At 45.0% G+C, this 20,536-nt stretch overlaps 1 protein-coding gene across 2 annotated transcripts in view; it reads left to right on the top strand.

Moving 5' to 3' along the window:
• LOC123746898 (DE-cadherin) overlaps positions 1-20,536 on the top strand; it is a 289,369-nt gene that overhangs the window by 202,178 nt on the left and 66,655 nt on the right. For both annotated transcript variants that reach the window (XM_069321647.1, XM_045728781.2), the window contains exons 3-6: positions 15,585-15,877; positions 16,383-16,551; positions 17,952-18,077; positions 19,284-19,369. In XM_069321647.1, the coding sequence (XP_069177748.1) occupies positions 15,585-15,877; positions 16,383-16,551; positions 17,952-18,077; positions 19,284-19,369 (674 nt within the window). The remainder of the gene's footprint in view (positions 1-15,584; positions 15,878-16,382; positions 16,552-17,951; positions 18,078-19,283; positions 19,370-20,536) is intronic.

The raw sequence follows: 20,536 nt of genomic DNA, 5'->3' as shown, positions 1-20,536 counted from the left end.
ACTCAGTGGTAAAAATATAACATCAAAGGGAGGAGAATTATATTTAAGCGTGTTTTTAAATCTCCTTTTATCATTTTACTCCTAGGTCCGTTTCTCTCTCCCAGCTCACTCCTCTCCTCCTCCCAGCACACTCCCAGCTCTCTCCCAGCACCACTCCTAGCACACTGGGGTAGTAGAAGAACTCCCAGAACCCCATCAAGCAGGTATCACTCAGAGCACACTCCTTCTCCCAGCATACTCCCAGCGCCCTCCAAGCACCATTCCTAGCACACTCCCAGCGCCCTCCAAGCACCACTCCTAGCACACTCCCAGCGCCCTCCAAGCACCACTCCTAGCACACTCCCAGCGCCCTCCAAGCACCACTCCTAGCACACTCCCAGCGCCCTCCAAGCACCACTCCTAGCACACTCCCAGCGCCCTCCAAGCACCACTCCTAGCACCACTCCTAGCACACTCCCAGCGCCCTCCAAGCACCACTCCTAGCACACTCCCAGCGCCCTCCAAACACCACTCCTAGCACACTCCCAGCGCTCTCCTAGTACACACACAGCTCCCACATTCCTATATGTGTACTCACCGGCTCTAAGGCCGTACCCATGAGCTAGTTCGTGTTAAAACTGCCATGAACACAAGACCTGAAAGGCATTTACTTCACACGAGTTTGTGTTGTTCGAAGATATTTGTGTAAACTGTTTTGGGGTATATTACATCGTCGCAAATTCTAATGTTGAAGTATTAAAAATGTTAGAATATTCGCGAATAGTTCCTGAATTGCTTTTAAGGGGGAATTTTTTCCATATTCAGGTTATATTTTTTGTTCGAGAGAGAGAGAGAGAGAGAGAAGAGAGAGAGAGAGAGAGAAGAGAGAGAGAGAGAGAGAGAGAGAGAGAGAGAGAGAGAGAAGAGAGAGAGAGAGAGAGAGAGAGAGAGAGAGAGAGAGAGAGAGAGAGAGATGGATGAAGGAGACTTAGAGCTAAGGAACATGAAAGATAAACAAGAGAATGCCAAACAAATTATGAACTGGAGGAACAAAGCGACGATGGGAACTAAAGAAGAATGTTTAGAATATAACTACGGAAATGAAGAGAAAATTTTAAACATTCTTGTAATCGAATGTTTTTGAGGGGGTACTGTGAGGGGGGGGGGAGGAGGCCTAACACCCCCTCCCTCCCCCTTCCCCCCCCCCCCCCCCCGCTTCCTACAATACCTGTATCACTTCACTACTCTAACGTCTGTTGCAACACTTCAGTGCAGCTCCTGCTTTCCTTTACTGTTAGATTAAGGAAAGAAGTAGCTGGTGGGACTGAGTGTTGCAGAAAGTGTTGCAACGGGACTTAAACTATCAGGGGAAAGCGCCAAGTCATTACGACTCTTATAGCACCGGGAAGGAGGAGGATTCAGGATAAAGATTTGGGATGGGACGGTGGGGGGGAAGGATGGAATGGTGCCCAACCACAGGAAGGGGAGTGGTGTTACAGTAGGGGGGTGGTCGGGGGGGGGAGTACACTGGCACAGTGCCACCAACACAGCCCTCTTACCGCTGTGCTTCATGACACTATGTAATATTCACAGCTGGTGGCCACTGCAGTAACTACCCAGATCAATAATTACAGTCCAAGAAGCGAGGAAGGGGTATGGGGGGGGGGAGGTAAGTCATTATAAACTGGCGAGGTGCAGGGGGGGGGGGGAGGGCGAGGCGTGTATAGGGGGGAGAAGGGGAGGAGGTGAGGGAAGGGGAATAGAAAGGGAAGAGGAGGAATAGTGAGGAATGATTGCAGGAGATAGAGTGGAAGTCAATTTACGAACGCAGGTAAGCAAAAGGGGGTGAATGGTAGAGGGGCGGGGAGAGGGGGGATGGTTACAGGAAGGGGTAGAGAACTACCTATGTGTAGGTGGGGGGGGGGGGGAGGGGAAACAGGGGGTTGGTTGGACTACATGTGAGGGAGAGAAGGGGAACATGGTACTAAACTTGTAATCGTTTTGACTTAAACACGTACAATACGGGACCAAAACGGACGCTTCCTGCGTAGATATTTACTGAAATCCCATTACGCATACGCATGTACTCCTTGCGGATCTCGCACTTGCTTATAGTAACTATTTGGCTTATTAATAAGTGCATATGTGACATACTAATTTATTGTGAATATTTGAGTTTACCTTGAAAAGCTGAATAGAAAACACCGACCTAACTTCACCTTCTTAGTATGTTAAGATAAGCATCTTATTGCTTCTTAATTACAATTAGTACTGAACCTATACGTATATTGATATTACAGTTTTATGAAAATAATAAAACAAAACCAAAATAATTAAATAAATTGTAAAGTAACTCAGGATATTGTCAAATATTGTATAAAATCTCTAGTGTTTAGTAAAGCTGAAAAAAAATTCCTAATATTAAAACTGGTGTTTAGCAAATTTATAGGAAAAGGTTTATACCTTAAAAACAAAATATAACTTGGCATATACCACACATATATTTATTAATCAGCCAAATAGTGGCTATAAGCAATAAGTCATATATGTACTGACTTGTGCGGATACATACAGACACAGTATGAGGGCCTGGTGGATAGCGCGCAGGACTCGTAATTCTGTGGCGCGGGTTCGATTCCCGCACCAGGCAGAAACAAATGGGCAAAGTTTCTTTCACCCTGAATGCCCCTGTTACCTAGCAGTAAATAGGTACCTGGGAGTTAGTCAGCTGTCACGGGCTGCTTCCTGGGGTGTGTGTGTGTGGTGTGTGAAAAAAAAAGTAGTTAGTAAACAGTTGATTGACAGTTGAGAGGCGGGCCGAAAGAGCAAAGCTCAACCCCCGCAAACACAACTAGGTGAATACACATGTGTGACGGGTGACGGGCTGTCATGTGTGACGGGGGAATACTGGTGACGGCCAGATATGTGTGCAATGGACATTTTCACTGCAAGTTTGGACTGATCTCAATATTTTGTGACGGCCGCTGGGATTATGTCAGATCACATGAGCTAGTTCCCTGACGTGAGGGAAATGTGTGTTTTTGTGTGTTGGGGGGGGGGGGAAGCTCTCTCTCTCTCTCTCTCTCTCTCTCTCTCTCTCTCTCTCTCTCTCTCTCTCTCTCTCTCTCTCTCTCTCTCTCTCTCTCTCTCTCAACAATTACAAATAAAAAATACGTAAGATTTAACTTGACAATGACCCTATAGAGAGGACTACAGGACTATGCAACCTACATGAGACCAGCACTAGAGTACGCAGCCCCTGCAAGGAGTCACAGACCTGAAAAACCACAAACGAAGCTGAAAAAGATACAAACTCACTCTAAAGTTGGTTCTGTTACAAAGGAAAAACAAAATCTAGGGAAATTCCGAGACAAAACTGGACCTCCCAACGCTGGAAGAGAGACTGGTGAAAGGTGACATGTTTGAGACATACAAAATTCTCAGGGGAACACGAGAGAGGTGATATAGATGTATTAATGGGAACATTAAAAGGATCCAGATGAGTTTTAATTAAAGTAAGAATGTAAGGGAACACTTTCAACGAGTCTGGGAATCGCTGCAACAGATGGCCAGAAAGTTGTGGCTTAGGAGCTGCAGTTCGACCCCACAAAATTTAGGCGATCAACGGCTCACAAATATCTACGTTTTCTGTGCATCGGACTCGTTAGTTTAGATTGGTTGCTTGGGTTAGTACGCTTCTGATTAGATTGGCAGGTTGGAAAAAAAAAATCAGTAGCTTGCACGCGGCCAGGCCCCACCTTCCTCCAGCACCCAGACACACGCGCGTGCACGCCAGGCTCCATCTTCCTTCAGCATCCAGACACACGCGCGTGCACGCCAGGCTCCATCTTCCTTCAGCACCCAGACACACGCGCGTGCAAGCCAGGCCCCACCTTCTTCCAGCACCCAGACACACGCGCGTGCAAGTCAGGCTTCACCTTCCTCTAGCACCCAGACACACGCGCGTGCAAGTCAGGCTTCACCTTCCTCTAGCACCCAGACACACGCGCGTGCAAGCCAGGCCCCACCTTCCTCCAGCACCCAGACACACGCGCGTGCAAGCTAGGCCCCACCTTCCTCCAGCACCCAGACACACGCGCGTGCAAGCCAGGCCCCACCTTCCTCCAGCACCCAGACACACGCGCGTGCAAGCCAGGCCCCACCTTCCTCCAGCACCCAGACACACGCGCGTGCGTCATGTGTTCCTTCAACACCACCATAATCCTTCTGTTTATTGTGAGAGTGAGGAACTAACACCTGGGTAGAGGTGGCCCGTGGGTGAAGAGTGGCATCTGTTTCCTGGTCATCATAGGTTGATGGGTCATAATGGGGTCGGTGTAAGCCATGTGTGGCTAAAGGTGTTGATATTTCTCTTCCCCCCCCCCCCCCTCTCTCTCTCTCTCCCTCCCTCCCTCTGTTTCTGTCTCTGTCTCTCTCTCTCTCTCTCTCTCTCTCTCTCTCTCTCTCTCTCTCTCTCTCTCTCTCTCTCTCCTCTCTCTCTCTCTCTCTCTCTCTCTCTCTCTCTCTCTCTCCCTCCCTCCCTCTCTCCCTCTCTCCCTCCCTCCCTCCCTCCCAAGGGTGTCATAAGTGGAACAGGAAAACTATCGTTCAGTTACCTTCCAATACTTTCGGGATTTATGAGAGAATTAAGTATTCCTGGCAACTGTCTTGCAAGCGTCCCTCCCACTATTAAACAGAGGCTGTGAAGCCTTTTCGAGGGTGTTTTAATGTCCCATTTTTAACGAATAAGCATCACAAACACGCAAATTTATACATGATTTCAGTAGTCGAAATTCAGCGCGTCCTCATACTACATTTATCTATTTTTGTACGTTGGAGATTTAAGCAATACTGAATGTTATCTTTTGCATATATAAGCGTTGGAAACGTGAGGTTTTGAGGATAAAATGAGCATCGAAGTTTATAGACGCTGTAGGTTCCTGTCCTTATGGGCGGTTATAGCGTACACAATTGAACACTCGTCATGAGGATAGGCTGATAGCTCTCATGGAATTGTTTCACTTATTGGTCTGGCACACGGGATATTTTTTTAGCATGAAATTTGGCACAAACAGTTTTAAGAGAATTGCTACTGAAGGTTTGTGTGTGTGAGTGTGTGTGTGTGTGTGTGTGTGTGTGTGTGTGTGTGTGTGTGTGTGTGAGTGTGTGTGTGTGTGTGTGTGTGTGTGTGTGTGTGTGTGTGTGTGTGTGTGTGTGTGTGTGTGTGTGTGTGTGTGTGTGTGTGTGTGTGTGTGTGTGTGTGTGTGTGTGTGTGTGTGTGTGTGTGAAGCCGTCGACCTGCACAAACCATCGACCCCAAAACAGTGCCCATCATCGCGACTCAATTAACAACAGAGACAAAATAATGAGTCCCCTCCCCACGTCAGATAGTTCCTCGACTCCACCAGACCCGATAGCTGCACTCCTCTCAATAAATATCATACATATTCAGCAACATTCTCTCTAGGAAAAAAAAAAAAACCCTAAGCCAACACGGACGCCTTAAAGGAGAAAACTAATCTGAAGATGTGACAGCAATATTTATTAAGCAGCGAGGTGTTAGCGAGAGCCCAGGCTGAGAAGATGGAAATGTGTTAAGACTGAGAGTGCAGCGAGTAGCGAGGAAGTCTCCAGACAACCCGTTCTCGCACTTTCGTATAGTCAATATTGACTTATTAAATACGTGCATATGTGACATACTAGTTTATCTTGAAAAGCTTCATAGAAAACACCGACCTTACCTAACCTTCTTAGTATGTTAAGATAAGCATCTTATTGCTTCGTAATTACAATTATTACTTAACCTATTATAGGTATAGGTTACAATTATATTACAATTATTACTTAACCTATTATAGGTATAGGTTAAGTAATAATTGTAATTACGAAGCAATAAGATGCTTATCTTAACATACTAAGAAGGTTATCTTGAGATGATTTCGGGGCTTTAGTGTCCCCGCGGCCCGGTCCTCGACCAGGCCTCCACCCCCAGGAAACAGCCCGTGACAGCTGACTAACACCCAGGTACCTATTTTACTGCTAGGTAACAGGGGCATAGGGTGAAAGAAACTCTGCCCATTGTTTCTCCCGGCGCCTGGGATCGAACCCAGGACCACAGGATCACAAATCCAGCGTGCTGTCCGCTCGGCCGACCGGCTCCCCTAGGTAAGGTCGGTGTTTTCTATGAAGCTTTTCAAGGTAAACTAGTATGTTTAGCATGTCACATATGCACGTATTTAATAAGTCAATATTGACTGTAAGAAAGTGCGAGAACGGGTTGCTCCGGAGAGTGAAGCGACGAGCACTATCAAGCAAGGAGGCGGACGGTGGAGTGCAGGGCGACAGGCAGCAGGAGTGACCAAGCGGGCAGCAAACATTAGCTGGAGTGACAATTGTCACTGTCAGAGAGGAAGTGAAGGGTGTTGTGTAGAGTGGGTATAGCAGGCGGGTAAGGGTAGATGATAGGCGGGCAGAGGTAGATGGGCAGGCGAGCAGGGGGATGATGACAGACAGGCAGGGGGTAGATGGGCAGGCTGGCAGGGGTAGATGGGCAGGAGAGGATGTGACGCGACCTAACGAAGTAGAGAGGAAGGCAAACCAAATATCATTCAGGCAGGTAAGCATGATATAGGCAGTTAGACAGGAAGCAACACTGATGTAATGAGGGGACAGACAGACAGACAGACAGACAGACAGACAGACAGACAGAGACAGACAGACAGAGACAGACAGACAGACAGACAGACAGACAGACAGACAGACAGACAGACAGACATGCAAATGTGAGGACCTCCGTCAAGTCAAGGAGGCAGACAGGCAGAGTAGGGCCAAACCTGCCAGAGTCGAGCCGGCGCTTGCCCAATGTAATCAGACGTGTGACAACTGAGCGAGACGCAGAGAGACAGAGAGACAGAGACAGAGAGACAGAGAGAGAGAGAGAGAGAGAGAGAGAGAGAGAGAGAGAGAGAGAGAGAGAGAGAGAGAGAGAGAGAGAGAGAGAGAGAGAAGGAACACAAATAAAAATGTATTTAATGGGCAAAACAAAGGAGATATTAATAGGGGTATTAAGAGTATCAACAAAAGACAGAGCACGAAACAATGGGGGAATATATTTTAAAAGATATAGTGGATGCAAGGTGTGTCAGCAGGAATGAACTGGCCTCAAGGATGAGGATAACCTGGAGTCGAACCCGTCGTTTCTGGATAACAAGAGACATACCTAACGGATAAGAATATAAATACCTTGGAGGAGAGCCTATTCTTCTGGATAGTGAAGTACGTGCTGGAGTCAGACACGCATCAAGACAGTTTGAATTCTGTTGATGATTTCTGACATCTGTCGATGATTCCTGGCACATGTGGATGATTCCTGACATCTGTTGATGATTCCTGACATCTGTCGATGATTCCTGGCACATGTGGATGATTCCTGACATCTGTTGATGATTCCTGACATCTGTTGATGATTCCTGACATCTGTTGATGATTCCTGACATCTGTTGATGATTCCTGACATCTGTTGATGATTCCTGACATCTGTTGATGATTCCTGACGTCTGTGGATGATTCCTGGCATCTGTGGATGATTCCTGACATCTGTGGATGATTCCTGACATTTGTTGATGATTCCTGACATCTGTGGATGATTCCTGACATCTGTTGATGATTCCTGACATCTGTGGATGATTCCTGACATCTGTTGATGATTCCTGACATCTGTGGATGATTCCTGGCATCTGTGGATGATTCCTGACATCTGTTGATGATTCCTGACATCTGTGGATGATTCCTGGCATCTGTGGATGATTTCTGACATCTGTTGATGATTCCTGACATCTGTGGATGATTCCTGGCATCTGTGGATGATTCCTGACATCTGTTGATGATTCCTGACATCTGTGGATGATTCCTGGCATCTGTGGATGATTCCTGACATCTGTTGATGATTCCTGACCTCTATTGATGATTCCTGACATCTGTGGATGATTTCTGTCGTAAGACCAAGCAGTAACTCACAGCCAGACGTAACAACAGGTCGTAACTCACAGCCAGACGTAACAAGCTGATTAAACACAACACAAGCGCTTTTTCTACCCTCCAGTAATTTATCGGTAATTTAACACAGACAGGTGTTAGATCCCCTTCCCCCCCCCTCTTCTCAACAGGTGTTAGGAGGCCCCATGCCCCTTTTACAGGTGTTAGATACTCCTATACCCCCTTTCCATAGGTGTTAGATGCCCCCCATACCCCTTCCACAGGTGTTAAATGCCCCCCATACCCCTTCCACAGGTGTTAGATGCCCCCCATACCCCTTCCACAGGTGTTAGATGCCCCCCATACCCCTTCCACAGGTGTTAGATGCCCCCCATACCCCTTCCACAGGTGGCCGTTCCCCCCCCCCCCCCCCCCTCCCTTTTTATAGGTGTTAGACGGCCCCTTCCTCCCGTACACAGGGAAGGCAAAACAGGCTTTATACAGACTGTCAATACGGGAGATATTTTGCAAAAGGCTTCCTCCCCCCCCCCTCTCTCTCTCACTCGGTAGAACAATGAAAACATAATTTTGTTGACGAATTGGAGAGCAAATTGCGCCCGTGTTTATTTCCGACTTATCAATAGCAGCGCAAACGTATCGGTCTTGCGTATCGAGTTTTAGGGAGTGTGGGAGGGGGGTAGAGGTTGGTGGGGGGGGGAGGTAAGACAAGGGTTGTGGGGGTGGAGGGGGGGAGGTAAGACAAGGGTTGTGGGGGTGGAGGGGGGGAGGTAAGACAAGGGTTCTGGGGGGGGGGTAGGGGGGTTTACACGAGAACACATGCTTATAGCCTGTGTCAAAGTAAACTAATTCTCTGTATCCGTCTTGGAGTTGGTTTACGCAACGTGCGAAGGTATTTCTGTGTGGGTTCCCCTTCTGGAGCTGGGAGAGGTGGGTTGGGGCGTGAATTGAATGGTGAGATGGGAGGGGGGAAGGGGGAACCATGGAACAGGAATGGGGACTCGTGTGAATGGAGCGAGGATAGGTGAGTGGGGGATTAGTATGAATGTGGCGGGGATAGGTACCATGGGATGGTGCGAAATGAGAGTTTGTCTGGGGGTGAGGGAGTGTGGATTTTTGGGACAGTGGGTAAGCGAATGGATAATGATCTTGGCGACGATGAGTAGCTGAGCGAGTTAGGATCTAGCTGACGATGAGTTAGTGAACGAGGATGTTGACTTGCTGAGGTGAGTGAGTGGGTGAATGAATAAGGAGATGAGGATGGTCTGAAGGCAGGTGAGTAGAGCATCCATGTCAAGTCTAGCAACAGGGGATAGAGGCTAGAAGGATAGAATCTAGTGCCAGGGAATAGAGGATAGGATAGACTCAGGTGACAGAACAGAGAATAGACTCTGGTGACAGGGAATAGAGGATAGGATAGACTCAGGTGACAGAACAGAGAATAGACTCTGGTGACAGGGAATAGAGGATAGGATAGACTCAGGTGACAGAACAGAGAATAGACTCAGGTGACAGAACAGAGAATAGACTCTGGTGACAGGGAATAGACAGATAAGGATAGAATCTGGAAACAGTCGGTAGACTTCAATAAAGTTGCCAAAAACTTTACAAATATATCCACAATATAAGAGAACTTCAAAACAATTTCAAAACTATTCCATTTATCAACAACTTGTAACAATAAGCCAAGGAGTGAGGGAGGGGAGCGACACCTCACAACCCAGGCAGTGACGTCATCACCTTCCTCACAACCCGGACAGTGACGTCATCAGCTTCCTCACAACCCAGGCAGTGACGTCATCACCTTCCTCACAACCCAGACAGTGACGTCATCACCTTCCTCACAACCCAGGCAGTGACGTCATCACCTTCCTCACAACCCAGGCAGTGACGTCATCACCTTCCTCACAACCCAGGCAGTGACGTCATCACCTTCCTCACAACCCAGGCAGTGACGTCATCACCTTCCTCACAACCCAGGCAGTGACGTCATCACCTTCCTCACAACCCAGGCACCTGATCACAACACGGCCTACAACATGGACCACGCACACTTACAACATACTTCAAGGTGTTGACACAAGCCATGACGCAGTTAGTGACGCAAGTCACTGTTCTATGCCACCTTGGCCAGGATTGTCGGCATGCTGAATCATTTTTTGGCACTCCTTGGTCAGAAAAGGCATGGAGTTGACAGGCATTGGGTTGACAGGCATGGGATTGACAGGCAATGGAGTCCATAGCACCACAGTGTATCACAACTGAGTACTTAAAGCAAATGACATAAAACGAACGACAGAAAGACAGATCACACCAAACCATTCCACCGTCGCCTTTGAAACCTGAACTAAACCCGTTCGAAACCCGATCACCAAGCCGTCAAAGGGAACACCCCCCATCAGGGAGTAGCAACCACGTGACCTCAAGGAGGAAGACCTTGTTGCAGGTGTTTGCTCTTGTCAAGTCAAACACGTCCCAAACACCTCATTACGAAGGACACACAGCCTCGGGCCATTACAGTATTCAAACAGCGGTGTTTAATGTGGAGAAAATGTCTCTCTCGAGCTTGACTCAGAGGCCCCGAGGCCAGACCATTACTCTTACAAGCTTCCAGAAACCTATAGGGTTAATTTTAAGTAAATATGTTATAATTTAGTTTATTTTTTAGTATTATTTTTCTACCACAGACGTGGCCACACATTTACAATGCTAACCAGCATATATACATTTTCTTCTATCCTCCATGGACAGGGTTAGAGATGTGTTAAACATATAGTTCAGGGGTTTATTGAACAATCATCCACAGAAGGGGATTCGGTGCTTCTAAAATCCTTGGTATTGGACTAGGAAGGTGGGGAAGAAAGATTAAGATGTGGGGAAGGCCAAGGAAAAGTTAAGTTAGACCTTAGAAAAAGTTTAGTTAGGCTTTAGAAATGGTTAAGTTGGGCCTAGGGTACAATAGGTTAGGCTTTGATAGGTCAAGGTGTTGTTACCATAGTTTTTGTGTAAATTAGATGTTTCACCTTTGAAGTTTTAATAGTACAAAATGTGCACTGTTGCCGTTTTTTTAGCAAAATCTCCTACCCAACCACCAATATGGGTTTAGGGAGGGTAAACCTTGCCTCACGGGCTTAATAGAATTCTACGGTCAGGTTACAAGGATTAAGCAAGAAAGAGAAGGATGGGCAGACTGCATTTTCTTGGACTGTCGGAAAGCCTTTGACACAGTACCCCAAAAGAGGCTGGTACATAAGCTGGAGAGACAGGCAGGTGTAGCTGGTAAGGTGCTCCAGTGGATAAGGGAGTACCTAAGCAATAGGAAGCAGAGAGTCACAGTGAGGGGTGAGACCTTAGATTGGCGTGAAGTCACCAGTGGAGTCCCACAGGGCTCTGTACTCGGACCTATCCTGTTTCCGATATACGTAAATGATCTCCCACTGGGTATAGACTCATTCCTCTCAATGTTTGCTGACGATGCCAAAATTTTGAGGATTAAAACAGAGGGCTTTAGGTTTCAAGAAGATCTGGACAAACTGTAGGAATGGTCCAACAAATGGTTATTAGAGTTTATCCCAAGAAATTGTAATGAAATGAAGATAGGTGTAGGGAACAGGGGGCCAGATACAAGGTATCATTTGGGAGATGAAATCCTTCAAGAATCAGAGAGAGAAAGACCTGAGGGTTGATATCACGCCAGACCTGTCCCCTGAAGCCCATATCAAAAGGATAACATCAGCGGCCCCAGCATGGAGTCCATAATCTGGTCACATATAAGACTAAACTGGAAAAGGTTCAAAGGTTTGCCACCAGACTAGTACCCGAACTGAGGGGTATGAGCTACGAGGAGAGACTACGGAATTAAACCCGTAGTCTGGAAGACAAGAGTTAGGGGGGACATGATCACCACATACAATATTCTCAAAGGAATTGATAGGGTAGATAAAGACAGACAATTTAACACAAGGGGCACACGCACTAGGGGGACAGGCGGAAACTGAGTGCCCAAATGAGCCACAGACATTAGAAAGAACTTTTTCAGTGTGAGAGTGGTCGATAAATGGAATGCATTAGGAAGTGATGTGGTGGAGGCTGACTCCATACACAGTTTCAAGTGTAGATATGATAGAGCCCAGTAGGCTCAGGAACCTGTACATCAGTTGATTGACAGTTGAGAGGCGGGACCGAAGAGCCAGAGCTCAACCCCCGCAAGCACAACTAGGCGAGTACTTGGGGCTGGACGGTAGAGCGACGGTCTCGCTTCCTGCAGGTCGGCGTTCAGTCTCCAACCGTCCAAGTGGTTGGGCACCATTCCTTCCCTCCGTCCCATCCCTTCCCAGTATTATATAGTGGTAATGGCTTGGCGCTTTCCCCTGATAGTTCCCTTCCCTTCCTTTTGTCCACCTTGTGTGGTGAAGCTGAGCATACACAGCCACCAGGAAATACAACAAAAAGAGAACTGTTGTGTGTTAGTACATTATTCAAGACGTAAATTGTAGGCAGAAATGCTGAAAAGTCAAAGTATATACATACACAGAACACACAGTATATGCATACACAGCACATATATACACATTATATACATACACAGTACTCACAGTATATATACACAGCACACAGTATATACACTGTACTCACATTATATACATACACAGTACTCACAGTATATATACACAGCACACAGTATATACACTGTACTCGCATTATATACATACACAGTACTCACATTATATACATACACAGTACTCACAGTATATATACACAGCACACAGTATATACACTGTACTCACATTATATACATACACAGTACTCACAGTATATATACACAGCACACAGTATATACACTGTACTCGCATTATATACATACACTGTACTCACATTATATACATACACAGTACTCACAGTATATATACACAGCACACAGTATATACACTGTACTCACATTATATACATACACAGTACACACAATATGTACTCCAAGAATATACATTCTACCCCCCACAGTATATAGACTAAAGAATATACACATTTTTATAAAACAAAGAATAACTAACATATTTACACCTAACTTGACTTACCTCCAAAAAAAAAAAAAATCCAAACAATTCAGTCGGAACCCCTCGGCTCCAAGCTCGATCCCCGAGCGCCATTATGTTGTCTAAGCGGCGTTGTTGCCATGTTTTAATAAGCAGTTACTGAGCCTTTAACGACGTGGACCCGTAGTGGTTTCCCCTCAGAGCCGCGGGGGTCACTGGCGGAAGGTGTTTGGCAATACTGGGGTGTCTACTATTCCTGGCGGGGGAGAATGGCGTCATCCGCTAGGGAATTTCTGCCTCTCGCGTGTGATGGGGGAAGCTGCTATGGGAATTCCTCTTGCGATAATGGGGAATTTGTCTCCTCAGTGTCGGGTCATTTGGTTGGGGAATTTCCCTGTTGTCGGGGAATTTGTTTCAAGGTGTAAGTGGTATTATATCTTTTGTTTCCTGTGGTCGGGAATCTTGATAGGGAATTTATGGGTGAGGTGGGGGGAGGGGGGGATAGTTTGATCTATTTGGTTATAGAATAGGACCAACTACTTGGGCTGGACAGTAGAGCGACGATCTCGCTTCATGCAGGTCGGCGTTCAATCCCCGACCGTCCCTGGCCTCAGGCCGGGCTTGGGGAGTAGAAGAACTCCCAGAACCCCATCAAGCAGGTGACTTGAGCGAAACATTTAGGTACGTTCCCTTACATCTGATGCCTCTGTTCACTTAGTTGAGGTACCCAGGAGGTTTATGCAACTGTTGTGGGTCGCATGCTGTGGGAGGTCCATGGGGGCGCCAGTAGGCTTCCTGTCCCCGACAATGGGGCATCAATCACGCTATGATGTGGCATTAAATATGTTGACTGTTTACATGTGGTCAGATCTACATGGGATGTGCACGGCTGTACGTCCATGAACGGGTGAGATGTGCACGGCTGTACGTCCATGAACGGGTGAGATGTGCACGGCTGTACGCACATGAACGGGTGAGATGTGCACGGCTGTACGTCCATGAACGGGTGAGATGTGTACGTCTGTACGCCTATGAACGGGTGAGATGTGTACGTCTGTACGTCCATGAACGGGTGAGATGTGCACGGCTGTACGCACATGAACGGGTGAGATGTGCACGGCTGTACGTCCATGAACGGGTGAGATGTGTACGCCTGTACGCCCATGAACGGGTGAGATGTGTACGTCCATGAACGGGTGAGATGTGTACGTCTGTACGTCCATGAACGGGTGAGATGTGCACGGCTGTACGCACATGAACGGGTGAGATGTGCACGGCTGTACGCACATGAACGGGTGAGATGTGCACGGCTGTACGCACATGAACGGGTGAGATGTGCACGGCTGTACGCACATGAACGGGTGAGATGTGCACGGCTGTACGCACATGAACGGGTGAGATGTGCACGGCTGTACGCACATGAACGGGTGAGATGTGCACGGCTGTACGCACATGAACGGGTGAGATGTGCACGGCTGTACGCACATGAACGGGTGACTGACTCACATATAGAGTACACAGGTAAAGGGATGACTTTGCTTTTTGCATGGTTGGAGTTCGATCCCCCGATGATTAATATGATACTGCTTTTGATCTGTCTGTTTCTCGCTGTCATTTTTTCTTTTTCACTGTTTTTTCTCCGTCCATGTCGGTCTCTGTCTCTTTATCTCGTTTTCTTTTATTTTATCACGTTTTTTTTAAATTGAGTATATATATTTTATTATATATACTTTATTTTATTATATATATATATATATAATATTATATATATATATATATATATATATATATATATATATATATATTATATATTTTATTATATATATTTTCATTCTCGTCGTTCTGCTAATTACTTCCACCTCTCTCTCTCTCTCTCTCTCTCTCTCTCTCTCTCTCTCTCTCTCTCTCTCTCTCTACCTTTTATCCCTACGTATTGAATATTGGACACCTGACTACTGACCCATTTGATAGGAGGGAAATTGATTGTTAGTTCTGGGGATGAAGGATATAAAATACTACTGGGTTCATTTTTCATTTCGTATTGAATATATATATATATATATATATATATATATATATATATATATATATATATATATATATATATATATATATAAACTATAAAGGCAAATGTAACGTGTTTTCTTTAAAGAAAAGTATTGGAAAGCGAGTTGTTTATGTTCGCCTTGATAAATAAAGTTGAAAGTGCTGCTGCATTATGTGACTCTGGCACTATGGTGTTGCTGCTGCAATAGTACCCCCCCCCCTACCCCACATGTCAGTTCTTCCCTCCCTCCCTCTCCTGTAATGCTCCCATCACCACAGCCTCCACTACCACCACCACCACTACAACACCAACACAACACCACCACTACCAACATCACCAACACTACTTCCCTCCCCCCTCCTCCCCTTCTGTACACTCCCGCCAAAAAAATGCCTTTCTCTTTTCCCCCTTAATCAATCAAAACATAACCCGTGTTGAACAATAATATTATTATTATTGCAGCGATAATGGCATTAAGGTCCGAACAGCTTCATCACGTTCTTTCTAACGCGTCTCTCTCTCTCCCCTTGCAGCATCACCATCATCACTATCATCGCCGTCGATTTCGTCATGGAGGTGGCTCACCGAGGAAGCACCATCATCATCACAATCTCGAGTCGAACATTGGCTTCCTCCTGACGAGCAGAATCACCGCCCGCAGCACCGCCAGTACCGTGACCAGCACCACCACAAGGTCCGTCACCACCACGAACTCCGTCACCTACGGAGGCGTAATCTGGAGAACAGATTCCAACCGAAGTTCACCCACACGGAGTACCAGCAAGCAGTCCGGGAGAACCTGCCCGTTCACAGCTCCATCTTGCAGGTGAGTGCTGGGGATGAGGGAGAAACTCTCAATATATCCATTTCTCGAGAGAACAAATCCACAAGGGGCGTGACGAGGATTCGAACCTGCGTCCGGGAGACATCCCAGTTATTCATCTCTTACTTCCCTACCTATCTTTCTTTCTTACTCCTTTCTGTAGCCCTCTACATCCTCACTACCTGCTCTCTCTGACTCCTTTCTGCATCCATCTACACCCTATCCCCTCTTACATACTCCTTTCTATATTCATCTACATCCTTCATTACCCCATCTTCATTTCTATATCCCTCTACATCCTACCCCTCTTTCTCCCTTATTTCTATATGCATCTACCCATCCTTTTCCCTTTCAATATTTATCTACCCCCTGTTTCTCGCTATTGCTATTCTCATCTTCCTCCCAACCCTTCTTTCTATATCCACCTGCCCATTATTCTTGTTCTATATCCATCTCGCTTCTCCTTATTCCTTTCCTCACCTTCTCCTCTCCATGTTGGTCTTCACAGGTCCACGCCACAGACAATGATATGGATGAACATGGACTCATAAAGTACAGCGTCAGCGACCCTGAGCACTTTGAGATCGACGATGGTGGAGTTCTCTACAACGTCCGACCTCTGGATTTCGAACACACGAAGGGGGAATATCTTCTTCACATCTACGCCGAAGATCAGGGTAAGTGAGCAGTGTTGTGTGGGGGGATTGCGTGTTGATGAGGTTACATACTGGTTAGGATAAAGGATGGTTTAGCTTTGATGGGTGCTCGGGTAAGTTGGCGATTGGATGGAATGTTGATTGGGTTGTCTGGTACCTTATGATGTGATTGGTTGGAGTGATAGATGCGTTGTTTGTTGCTGTGATATTTGGAGATTGGTTTAAGCTTTGCCTTGGATACACGATAAGTAGATTAATTGGTGATTGCCTAATCAGCTCTGGGTTAGGTGATAATTGGGCTAATACGAGTTCGATTAGGTGGTAATCGGATTAAATAGTTAGCTTTTAATTGGGTTAACTTATTGTTACGTGAGGTGGCAGAAGTTTATAATTTCCCTGTTTAATAAATCACTGTCACATTATCATACATCATTGTATTGCTGCATCAACATATAATTGTCAATATTTCACCATATTGCATCCATACTTTATTTTATCACTATTTAACGATATACCAGCATCATTGCATCATTTAATTGTCGCTCCTTGTGATTGCTCCTAGTAATACCCAGCTACATATAATACAATATCCCACCGCTGCCACCAGTGACAAATGAGTTAATGTAGGGTGTGTAGAAGTCTGATGAAATAGATGATGGGTTAAGATGTTGACCTAACGAGGAAGTTTTTATCACTGCACAGTTTATCGACCCAATATGATCTAGTTAATTGCCCAGTTGGGCATTACAGAGGGCTGCAACTGAGCATTGCTAGAGTCACTTATCTGTTGTTAGACAATGTGTTATTTAGAGTGAACATTAGGAATGTTTAAGATATGAAAAAGTCAACTACACATTTAGATATGATATTCTGGCAGTAGATATATCAACTGATAATACCTCACCATCATGGACATCTTTAAAAAAAAAATTCTGCAATATATTCGTTATTTACAAACTGAGGAACTTTTGTGTTGGTTCATCAAATTGTTAACTCCATCCAGCCACAAGACCATCCACGTCAGGTCAACGCCTCAACGAGCAATCTGTTCGTTAAGACTCATTCCCTGTTCCAGTAAACACTCACATAATTCAACGTTGCTTACTGGTATTTCAGCAGTATGTAACTACACCAGTGTATAACTACATCATTATATAAAGCCTTCAATGCATATCCGCCTAAATGTATTAATGTAGCAGACGATAAGTCTCAATAACGTGGCTGAAGATATGATGACCAAACACACCAGAAGATGAAGAAACGACGACATTTCGGTCCATCCCGGGACCGTTATCAAGCCGTAACACACGACTTGGTAATGGTCCAGGACGGACCGAAACGTCGTCGTTTCTTCATCTTCTGTGTGTGTGGTTTGACCATCGAACTGATGTATCACTGGTCAAGTATCGCGGTGCCTCCAGGGGCCGCCCGGTCGTCGAGGAAGCAGGCGGTGGTGCAGGCGAGGATCAAAGTGATGGACACCCCAGAGCCCCCGTACTTCGACAAGGACCATTACCTCTTCTCCGTCTCCGAGTTCGCCACTGCAGGTGTGTGTGTTAACTTTCCTCAGCTACCTTTCTTTTCCTCTTTCCTTGATGATGTTATATCTTTTACATCTTACCTTTCTGTGTAGATTCCTATGTCGGAAGCTTTCTGATAACTTTCTCTTCCCTTTAGCCTATTATTAGCAGTTTGAAATTACAAAACTACTTGTTAACTTTACTCAATATTTCTCGCTCTGTAAATTCGTGGTTAAAGTCTTTATATTAACTTTCTCATTTTCTTAGCCTCTGTGCAGTTATTTGTATAAAACTGCATATTCCTATATATATAAAACTCTACATAAAACAGTGTAGAGTCTTATGAACAAAACTCTCTATAGTTATATTTACAAATCTCTATACAGAGTTGCATGTTTAAAACTATTTGCAGAGTAAACCATATAAAACTCTCCCTAGAGTCGTGCGTACAGAACTCTTCCTAGAGTCGTACTTACAAAACTCTTCCTAGAGTCGTACTTACAAAACTCTTCCTAGAGTCGTACTTACAAAACTCTTCCTAGAGTCGTACTTACAAAACTCTTCCTAGAGTCGTACTTACAAAACTCTCCCTAGAGTCGTACTTACAAAACTCTCCCTAGAGTCGTACATACAAAACTCTCCCTAGAGTCGTCCGTACAAAACTCTCCCTAGAGTCGTGCGTTCAAAACTCTCCCTAGAGTCGTACGTACAAAACTTTCCCTAGAGTCGTATATACAAAACTCTCCCTAGAGTCGTGCGTACAAACTCTCCCTAGAGTCGTACGTACAAAACTCTCCCTAGAGTCGTACGTACAAAACTCTCCCTAGAGTCGTACGTACAAAACTCTCCCTAGAGTCGTACATTCAAAACTCTCCCTAGAGTCGTACATTCAAAATTCTCCGTAGAGTCGTACGTACAAAACTCTCCCTAGAGTCGTACATTCAAAACTCTCCCTAGAGTCGTATATTCAAAATTCTCCCTAGAGTCGTACATGCAAAAACTCTCCTTAGAGTCGTACATAACTAACATTTTCCTCTTTACTTTCTTCATCTGCTGGACCAAGCTAGTTTATACTTATCTAACAGCCTGTTGGACCAAGTTATCACAAGTCCAGCCTGACCCTAGGCCAGGCTTTAGGGAGTAAAAGAACTCCCAGTACCTCAATCCAGGTACTCCCGGTACAATCCAGGAAAACATTTGATTACCTTTCTCTGTTCCTTTTTCCCCGAGCAGGGGCGTACGTGGGGACGGTGGTGGCCAGGGACGCAGATAACAACTTCGAGACCTACAAACTGGAGAACGTTCAGCCTCCCGGCACGGTGAGTCTGCTAAGATAAGCTTGATAAGCTTGCTTGCAATAAACGTTTTCATTATAAGTACTACTACACTACCACTCCTTTCCCCCCGTCCCATCCTAAATCCTTATCCTGACCCCTTCCTAGTGCTATATAGTCATAATGTCTTGGTGCTTTCTCCTGATAGTTACCTTCCTAGCATTTATATCTTAGGACTCAAAAAACTCGAATTCTTAAAGGATGCTTGGCAGTGTTGCCGCAAGGGGTCAGTATAAGGCCCTGTAACATCTCCGATATGTTGACCTCCTAAATGAGGAAATTGATGAAGTCATTTGAGTTTACGGATAATGAAAATTTACATGCGGAGAATTAAAACATACGAGAACTATAAACGTAATATGCTAGACGTATTGGATAAGCATGAGAGATTGTCGAAAAGCTGGCTTGTCGATTTTAACCTAGATAAATGCAAAGTAATGAGAATTGATGTAAGAACAATAATTCGAAATGAAATAATTGTTTGCTTTGGTGATGGGTTTAAAGGTTTGTGTATTAATAAACCTCTGGAGGTTTATAATTCCTACCGCAATTGCTTCTGGCCATACAGCAAGTATTTTTAGTCCAGGAATAAAATATACACTTAATGTATATACACCGAGAAGCTAAGTACGCACTTGGGTGTATATATCCCTTAGATATAACCCTTAAACTTATAACCATATATATTTGTTTAAATATTATAGTATTAACGGTTTATGAAAGTTTGTAAAGGTTTATAGCGTATCCTATCAAAAAAGTTGGCAAAGTGTTATAACTTATAAAAGCTACAATACGTTTCCTCTTGAATCCCAGAAGCGTACAACTTAAAACTAGGCGAACCTTAAAGTGTAAAGCCTGACATTATTTACACTATTAACATGTAGTGTTCTTAGAGCTCGTCATCAACAACATTTCTTTAATTAAACTCTATATCTAAAAATCACGTATCTTATAAATCACTATCTTATAAATCACGTATCTTATAAATCACTATCTTATAAATCACGTATCTTATAAATCACTATCTTGTAAATCACGTATCTTATAAATCACGCATCTTATAAATCACGTATCTTATAAATCACGTATCTTATAAATCACTATCTTGTAAATCACGTATCTTATAAATCACGCATCTTATAAATCACGTAT

Source organism: Procambarus clarkii, chromosome 10 (assembly GCF_040958095.1).
Source record: "Procambarus clarkii isolate CNS0578487 chromosome 10, FALCON_Pclarkii_2.0, whole genome shotgun sequence".
Taxonomy (NCBI): Eukaryota; Metazoa; Arthropoda; class Malacostraca; order Decapoda; family Cambaridae; genus Procambarus; species Procambarus clarkii.
Note: the sequence above shows the minus strand (reverse complement) of the source record. Positions and strands in the feature narration are given on the sequence as shown.